Source organism: Poecilia reticulata, chromosome 16 (assembly GCF_904066995.2).
Source record: "Poecilia reticulata chromosome 16, P_reticulata-male-v2, whole genome shotgun sequence".
In the NCBI taxonomy this organism is placed as follows: domain Eukaryota; kingdom Metazoa; phylum Chordata; class Actinopteri; order Cyprinodontiformes; family Poeciliidae; genus Poecilia; species Poecilia reticulata.
In genome coordinates this window covers 17,814,844-17,824,044 of record NC_088845.1, presented here as the reverse complement: position 1 = coordinate 17,824,044, position 9,201 = coordinate 17,814,844, and the positions used below count along the sequence as shown (strand labels likewise).

Sequence of the window (9,201 nt, the reverse complement as noted above, 5' to 3'; positions counted from 1 at the left end):
AATCACAAGCAAAACTTTGAATCTCAAATAAAAACTTACAATAGCAAGAAAAGATGACATGCGCAAATAAGTTTGTTTTGCAAATAATTTTTTTCACTTCATGAGACAAAAATGTGTGATTTTAATTTAAAAAAAAACGTTTTTTAAGCAAAACTCAGTAGGCTTTTCTCATGGTGAAATGCATTAACAATAAAATTTTTGCTTTTGTTTTTTCTTTTTTCTGCAGTTCCACGTTAAAGTTTGATGCAGCTCTGCTTTCCTGAATGGACCGTCTTCATCTCCACTGCAAGTGCAAACAGGCAGCTCTTTTTTATAGATTACAGTCCACTAAAAGGTTGCATTGTGCCCTTGTTTATATTTTTAATAGTGTAATTATGTAAAGACAAAATATGTCTGCTGGTCTAGCTCTGATTTACATATCTTGCTAAATTGCTGGTTTGAATATTGCAATACTTTCCTATAACAAAATAGACCTGCAGAAAAAAATTACTAATAAATGATCTTACATATGCATAGTTGTATGCTGTATATAGATTTTCCTTAGCTTTGATTGTATATCTCACAATTTTGTAATTTATCATTGTTTATTAAACTCTGAAAGCTGAGTGGCTTTGTTAATAGTGTGTCCTAGAAGGCAGTTAGATGTGCCATTTTTTTTTGAGCACCTGCCCCTTTAGTGGTCTCTGCACGGCCCTGCCTGTCAACATGATACTTTATTTCGTCAATATTTTTGTATCTATTCCGTTACCTTTGCTGCAGAATAAGCAGGCTGAGGAAAGACACTCACACATCCCTCTTCCCCAGCAATAATTTCCAGGTTCAAATATATTGAAATGAGATCAAAGATAATTTAAATCTACTGCAGATTTAAATAATCTGCAGTAGATTTTTGGGGTGCACAACCATGACACAAAGTCCATCCTTTTTAAGGTGCTCTACTCTCTAAGTAGCTCTAAGATCTCCTTATAACCAGGCTCCACTCTGGTTATAATGAGGGAATGCTCAACAACTACAACAACAAAATTCTGCACATCATTACACCACACACCACTGAAATGCTGATAAAAGGCAGGTTAGATCCATGCATTCATGATGTGTATTTCAAATTCTGACCCTACCATCTGAATGTTGCAGCTGCAGTCAAGACTCATCCGACCAGGTAATACTTTTGCAATCTAGTTTTATCTGATTTTGCTGAGCCTGTGTGAATTTCAAACTCAGTTTCCTGTTCTTAACTGACATTTGTGACACCTGGTGTGGTCTTCTGCTGCTGTAGCCCTTCTGCTTCGGTTTGATGTGTTGAGATGGTATTTCATGTAAAAATGTAGATTGAAATGTATGGTTCTCATCTGACTTCTGACATCATCAAGGTATTTTCATCCACACATCTGAAGCACACTGTATAGCACACTGTACATTTTCTCTTTTTTGGATCTTTCTCCAGCAAATCAGCAGTTTTTTAAGTACTCAGAGCAAGTCATCTGGCACCAACTACCATGTCGCATTCAAAGTCACTTAATTGTCTCTTGCCCATAATCTGATGTTCTTTTTAAGAACATCAGTCTGTCTAGATAGAACATTCATGTCTAGATAGTTAAATACATTGAGTTTCTGCCATGTGCTTGACTGAGTTGGTATTTGTGTTGATATGAGATTGAACTGGTGAAACTTAAAACGGCACACATTATTCTATAATATGTTTAAATAATCTGCTAAATTTCATTGTTTTATGAAACCATCCAAAATGTCCTTCATATTTTTGTATGGACCAATATTTCAATCTAAGGACTCTAAAAAATAATGACCATATAAAAGAGTGCAACTTATCTTGATGGCTTTCATCACCATTTTCACAAGAGCAGTTTTTCATGTCATCTTGACTATTTCTAAAACCAGTTGCATAACAGATGTTAATTTAATCACATGATTTGTACTAAATTTATTGGTAAACTGTAAATATTATTCAAGATTGGGGGACATTTTCATAGTACAGTTACTGTCTAAATAGCTATGTAAGTGCAAGAGTAGGGATTTAAAAAAAACTTACATTGGAAGCATTGGTAAAACCATTAGCCTACAAGGCAAATACTTTTTTTTATTTTTAAATGCAATGATGTCAATACATTTCATTATATCTGAAGAAGCTTCAATGAGACTTCATTGTGTATCCTTTAACTCATTCAAGCAATGATACAAAGGTCCTTTATTAGTCTTCTGAGAAGCAGCATCACCAGATGAAAACTGAGAGAGATGACGATGGCTCTGCATGATGATAGTTGTTTCCAAACAAAATCTGTCTCTTGCCATTGCCCATAATTGGTCACAGCCACCTATATTTCTTTTAGCTGTAGAGCTCATACTAAAAACTTATATCTTGACTATAAGTCCTGAGCTGAAGATTCACGGTCATTACAGGGGAAAGCATTTTTTTTAAAGAACAAATGTTTTAAGAAACTATTTATCTCTGTCAAATGTAAAACCAAGCACCTCTTGCTAGCACAGTTTCATGGAGTATGTTTGTTGTCCAAAATGTCTCTCAGTCGTATGCTGGGAATCCTGGTCATCATGATCCTGTTATTGGTGATGGCGCTAACTGTCCGCCCAGAGGCCTTGGAGCTGTGCTGCATACTGACAATGTCCCCACTGGTCTGCTCTGGCTCGGCACGACGGAGAATGTGTTTCATTGTAGCCTGGGGACAGTAATAGTGGTCAATAATTTAGTGACTAACAAAGTGAATGGTTGACCGATGGGTAAAGAAATCAGGATATGGTAATGAGGAAGAGTGGCTAGACAGGACCTCGAGACTCACCTTAAAATTATTTGTTACAAAGCAGTAGACAACTGGATCCATACAGCTGTTCAAGCTACTTAGAGTGACGGTTAAGTGGTACACAATCACTTGATGGGACATGTCAGGGTAGAAATACAATAAAACCTACAATAAAAAAAAGACAAATCCAGTCAGTTCTGGTCACAAGCTGAGACACATTTTTGTTGCCAACTTTAAGATTCCAACGTATTTATAGACCCATATCTTGCCACTATTTCACATTTAAATTAAATATACTGTTTGTCCATATTATAGTGTTTTTGTAAGTAGTGTTGAGTCCAGGTGTCCGTAGAGATACAGATTTTTCTTAATGTCTTAACTAAACATGCTTCAGGTTTTGTTAGAATTGCCAAAATTAACTCGACTCGCCGGACCAGTCAGTGGGATAATTCTCAATTTGATGCTTTTTTTGTATTTGTTCAATAGCAGATTGAGTGTATAGCAATGAATGGATGGATGGATGGATGGGTGGATATCTTACTCACTTGTCTGATGTGGAATGGAGTGAAACAGACTGTGAAGATGATCAGCACAGTAGTCAGTAGCTGGACGGCTCTTCTCCTCCGCTTCCTTAAGAAACATAATCTGAAATGTGATAAGCTGAAGTCGATACAATCAGGGATTTTCCAATGCTTCAAAAGTAAGTTAATTCTCTGATATTTTTCCCTTTTTTTTTTTTCTTTTTTTTTTTTTTTTTTGGTTAACGCGTGTGAACTGGTAGCAAAAAGTTCTGATTTTCCCTCTTCTTCTGCTCGCCTTTTACCTGCTCTGCTGCATGAGTCGACGGTCTGTCAGGGCCCACATAATGCGAAGAGTAAAAACCACAATGACGATGAGGGGTAAAAAGAACTCTGTGATTGTGAGGAAGAGGAGCTTTGAGATGCAGCAGCCCGTGTGCTGGAACGCAGTGGAGAGAAAGGAGTATGTGACCACGATGGCAAACAGCCAGACCGTAATACAGACCACCTTGGCTACGCTGGAGTTCCTCCAACGACGTGAAACTTCAACCTGCAAAGACACAGGAGAGCAAGACATTTGAAACATTTAGGTTTAAGATCTGCAGATTGGAGCACTGATATTTAGAAAACCTAGTGAGACAAATGATTGGTAATAACTCACCTGCACAATGGCAAGGTAACGGTCGACACATATGCAGGTTAAAAATAAGATGCTGCAGTACATGTTCACAAAGTAGCTGAATATGTGCATGTAGGAGCAGGTGAGGCAAGCTCCACCGCTGTAGTACAGCGAGATGCGGGTTGGCAGAGAAAGATTCACCAAGAGGTCCGTCACTGCCAGGTTGATGGTGTAGATCACTGAGGTGGTCTTCTGCTTCGTACGGTAACAAAAAACGTAAAGTGCAACTGTGTTGAGCAGCATGCCCACCTGGAGAAACAACGGAGGAGATACAGTGCCTTGCAAAACACCCTGGAACTTTTTCAGTATATGCAAGTGCAAATTCAGTTTGTTTTAAAGGTATTTTATATTGCACACCAATGTAAAGTGAATACAAATGAGGAAAAACATGGCAAAGGTGGAAATAAGGAGGATTGCATGAACATTATGGAAACAAGCTAGTAAAGAAGCTTTGTGAAAACCTACCAGGAATATGACGGAGTTTATGACCATCAGTGCAATCCAGAGGCCGTAGAAATCATTGTACAGTCCTTCGTCTAAATGGGCCAGTCTTTCAAGATACGCTCCCATGCCACTTCTGTTAGCTGGCGTGTTTGTTATGGGCAGGGTGGAAAATGAGGTGTTGATAGAAAGCCAGGATTGAGTATTATTGTAGTTCATCGTGTTGGTGGTGACCCACATTAACAGCGTCAAGACGGGGTTAAGTTGATGATGGAGAGACTGGCAACTCAGACAAAAAGTGGCACTGTAAGAGAGAAGAACACACATTAAAATTAACTAAAATATCAACATGCATGACTTTTTATAAAGTTTCAATCATTTTCTAATATCCCTCTAAGTAGTGGATCCAAAGTCTCAGTCGTTACTCACCATTGTTGTGTTACTTTTTTCCCCATCTTCAAACATGACAGTAAAAACCTCAAACACTGACAGCGTTAGTCATTGTGCAAATTTTTTTACCCTGAAATTGTTGCTCTTGCATTGTTGCTCTTTCAGCATTCACACCCTTTGTACTTTTCCACATTTAGTCACTTTGCAAACACAAACTTCAATATATTTTATTATGATTCTATGTGCTTGTTTTGATTCTAAATTCAACAGCGAGTCTTGAAAGCTTAGGTTCAGACTTGCTCTGTATCCAGCATTGCTTAACAATGGCTAAATTGCAAAAATAAACAAATAAATAAATTTGTCTCCTAATGTACAAATCTGGTTGATCTAAACCCCCAAAAGGCTGACAGCTGTAGGTGATTCTGGTGGCTCATCAAGGCTGAACACAAATATACATCCCTCTTTTCAAATTTGTATTTTATAATCATTGTCTGGTTTTCCTTCCGCTTCACAATTTGTATCTATCATATAGAAACCAAATTTAACAAGTTTGTGGTCTTAATGTGAAAAATTAGACGAAAAAAAATCAAGAGCTACGAATACTTTTGCAAGCCACTGTGATTTTGAATTCAGTGTCTTAAGATGCGCATTAGAGCAGGAGCAGATTTTTCTACATTCCTCTGCCTTGATGTGTCCTTCTGTTTGACCTCAGAATGCTTGTTGTTGCTGTTGGCACAACCGCACTGACAGAGCCACTTTAAAACCAATATCTGAGCTATTTGGTGCAGCTATTTGTAAAACAAATACACCATTTACTGCAAGTAGAAATACTCTCTCATGGGCCATTGGCACATGCGTTTCCATTTTCTCATCAGAAAGACAAACGGTATGTTCTTTAGCTCATATAAAAAAAAAAAATCCTGATTATTAAATTTTTGTGTTTTTCATCTCAATGACTCAGAAACACCTAGCTCTGTAACGCTGTAAGAGTTGTGAATCTCAAGTTGGACTCTGTGTGTTTATTTTCCTTGAGGAAAGATGGTAAATGTTTCCCACAGCTGAAATAAACCGAATGCAATTGAGTAGAAATTGTTTTCGTGTTGACAGGGTATTTATAGCTTCCTGGTTTGTGCGATATAATTTGATTAGCTAAGCTGTTAGTTTGCAATAATTCAGTGGAAAGAGTCATTGCTGTGGCTTGTGCAACTTCCAGAACAATTTTACTGTCGAGATAAAACGACTTCTCAACTTGTTTTTTTTTTTTTATGCAGTGATTCCAACTGTGTCACAGATAATATTTTATAAAGTCAGAGTACTGAATAAAACATCCAACAATAATAATGATGACAAAATGGACAGCTTATGTCAACATGCAACATAAACACATTTAGCAGTTTCACAGCTTGATGATAAAATCCCTGTCAATGAAATTATGGTCACCAATTTCAAACAGAAAGACGTTCTAGCAGAAAATCTGCCATGACATGGAAAAATGAACACATTTTGCATTAATTCTAATTTCTCTAAGAATAACAAAACCCCAGGAGGGGGCCAGCATGTCACGTGTTCCTGCATGACTAATGCGGTTTAATTGCTCGTGCGAACCAAAGAGAGGACAGTTCAAGACGCTAAGTGTGATTAGCTTTTGTATTCTCATTACACAATAATCAGCAAAATATCACCAGCTGATAAAAAAAAATATGGTTTACTCAGGCTAATGAGAATAATATGCTCAACTGAGGGTGAGGCATGAATAATGTGATTCATTATGAGGACCAAAATGAGCCCAGCCACAGTACATTAGCACCAAAGAAGGAAATGTATGGGACTCTTACAGTAACATCTTCTGAAGTCTGACTTTTATCTTATAACGTCGAGAAGAGGAGCGTCGTCAAAAGAAAGCTAGAAGTCCTACTTGGAGTTTGCTAAAGAGATGATGGGAGGACAGTTAATATCTGTGGTAAGACTTGAACACTGATGTTCACAGACGCTCTTCTTCCAAACTTACTTGGCTTTAGCTATTTTGTAAGGAAAAATAGGTGAAAAATAATACCAGTCTCGCCACACGGTCCACGTAATTATCAAATATTTTATGCTGGTTTACCACAAAATATCAATAAAATATTGAACTTTGTGGTTGTTAAGTCAAGAAACATAAAAAGGTTTGAGGGGCTTGAATATATTGCTGTAGATAAGCTATGGTATAAGTAGTAACTTTATTTATGTAATTATATATGAATGCAACAATTTAATTTTTTTGGGGCCTAAACCAAACTCCTCAGATACATTTTGTTTACTCTAAAATCTGTTACATGTATAAACATAATTGACTGGATCCTTTCTAGAGAATCACAGACCTGTTGCAAAATGCCCAATAAAAAGGTCAGGGTGACTCTCTGCCCTTCACAAGGACATTGTGGGAAGGCACAAATCAGGAAAGGGTATGAACTTATTTCTAAGGACTGAGTGTTCCCACAGGAGCCCGGTAGAATGAAAAACAATTAGACTTTCCAGCTGAATTGAGTCGCTTAGGAAGGAGGTCCTGGGGACACAGAGAAATGTCAAACAACTGCAAAAAACAAAGGCTTTACAGAGATGAGTGACAAGCAAAGAAAAGGTTTGCAGCTCTCCATTATTTAGGCCTTTCATAGAAGACTAGTGAAACACAGGAAATTCTGAATAAATGACAAATAAAAGCCCACTTTGAGGATTGAATGCAGTTGTGAGATCACAAAAAAGATAAAAGATCTGTGAAACCAGAAATGGTCATTTATCTAATTTCACTGAGTTAGTGATAGTAGCAAGACCACATAAAAATGCTGAAGTTCAAATGTTTATTGTTTGCATTGTAAAGCAAGCAGAGAAACCACCATTACTCCTCTGAATCTCCTCTCCAAAGATCTCAACTACTTCACCGAACTCTACCAATTTACTTAGAGTTAGAATTAGAAATGTTTTTGCCATTGTACCAGAAAAAAATAAAAGCAAATTCAGCAAATACAACTGGGGGTCTATGAACATTTTAGAGTTTGTGTTAGTAACTTTGAACAAAACTTTGATTCAAACTGCATAGAACTGCATAATTGTAGGCAATTGTCAAATGATGCTGCGAGGAAAACAAAAGGCCTAGAGGCAGATTGAAAACAACATTGTCCAAATAAACTCAGGACTCCCACAGCAGTGTGGGAGTCCTGTTTGGATGATTGTACTAACTGCCTGAGAGCCAAAAAAATAAATACAGAGAGAAAGACAAACAAAGGATGAGATGGTGACACAGAAATCTCACGCCGATCTAACGTATTCCGATTATCGCTTCAACAAGACGCCTTCAGGTAAACTGAACTTTTTCTTGCAGTGATTTACATTTAACATCCAACTTGACATGAATTTCCTGTTAAAAAAACACAAAACAACGTTCATACCTTAATGAGATCGTCCATGTTGATGTTAACTTACCAGCAGGTTTTAAGAACGACAGAATACCTATTATGGGCTTTGTCCTAATGAAGTTGTCCTTTCCTCTAAAGCCAAAAATCCTTCATCAATGTCCAAGGAAGCATCATTCTCAGATCAACACCAATCATGTATTAAATAGCTCAGCCTTTCAGACTGAACAGCAGTCAAGCAACAAGCTTTTCAGGTTTTTGACTCATCGTGCAAGGAGGTAACAAAAAATATCTCCCCATAAAAATGAAGCATAAAGAAATGTAATTTCTATTTTCTTACATGGTCATTTCTTACTGTATCACTTCTTAGCATATAAAAAAAATCCCAATATGCTTCTCCCTTAGATTCTTGATTTGAGTCTCATTCATTTTACTGCTATTTTCTGCTTTTCCTCTGCTCCCTCTCGTGTTAGCATCATTTTTAGTCTCTGGTCTCTCTCAGTGTTCCTGCCTTCCCATTTTTCTTCCTCAAATTCTGAAGCAGCCCTCTGTTTGGTGCTGAGACAGGAAGTCTCTGTAGTGTTTACATTCTGGATAGACATGTTCACAATGCACACACACACAATGTAAGAGTAACCCTTGTTGGAGCATAGCTTTACAAAGAGCAATAAATGATGTCATAGCTTAAAAAAAGCAGACTGAAAACATACAAAGATGAAAGTCAAAAAAAAATAATTTGTTCATAGTCGACAGTGTTTTTTTTTCTTTTGCCTTTGTGGTATTTTCAATTAAGTACAATTAATTTTTGTAGGGAATATATTTTAGGTATTGTCTTTAACTAAAAGACACTTGTAATTTGAGTCAAAAACAACAAATAAATAACAGAGCAACAATTCATGCAGTTTTGCACAAGTACTTTTTTAGAGCGCAGGGCTAAAATTATATAATGCTTTCGGTGTGTTTATTGTGATCTCTGGTAAGTTGATCTTTTGTTGAAGTAGTAAAAGCTGACGCTA

At 37.0% G+C, this 9,201-nt stretch overlaps 1 protein-coding gene across 2 annotated transcripts; it reads right to left on the bottom strand.

Moving 5' to 3' along the window:
* Window positions 1-2,061: 2,061 nt before the first annotated feature.
* Window positions 2,062-8,886, bottom strand: gpr20 (G protein-coupled receptor 20). 2 transcript variants are annotated; one of them, XM_017309292.2, is made up of 7 exons: window positions 8,256-8,886; window positions 4,434-4,713; window positions 3,951-4,217; window positions 3,595-3,839; window positions 3,317-3,401; window positions 2,811-2,936; window positions 2,062-2,690 (listed from the first exon to the last, which is right to left on the bottom strand). In XM_017309292.2, the coding sequence occupies exons 2-7, from the start codon at window positions 4,647-4,649 to the stop codon at window positions 2,505-2,507; spliced, it is 1,125 nt and encodes a 374-aa protein (XP_017164781.1). In that variant the 5' UTR covers window positions 4,650-4,713; window positions 8,256-8,886; the 3' UTR covers window positions 2,062-2,504. The 2 variants fall into 2 exon arrangements, with proteins under 2 accessions (XP_017164781.1, XP_008430834.1); XM_008432612.2 differs by lacking the exon at window positions 8,256-8,886 and having other exon boundaries at window positions 4,434-8,243.
* Window positions 8,887-9,201: the final 315 nt, after the last annotated feature.

Bases quoted from the DNA above. Each gene is read 5' to 3' on its own strand.
- gpr20 (XM_008432612.2), bottom strand. From the start codon at position 4,736: ATGTGTGTTCTTCTCTCTTACAGTGCCACTTTTTGTCTGAGTTGCCAG. The intron at 3,402-3,594 runs GTAAAAGGCGAG...ATGTTTCTTAAG, and splicing joins CGACTCATGCAGCAGAGCAG to GAAGCGGAGGAGAAGAGCCG. The intron at 2,937-3,316 runs GTGAGTAAGATA...TTTTTATTGTAG, and splicing joins CTCCATTCCACATCAGACAA to GTTTTATTGTATTTCTACCC.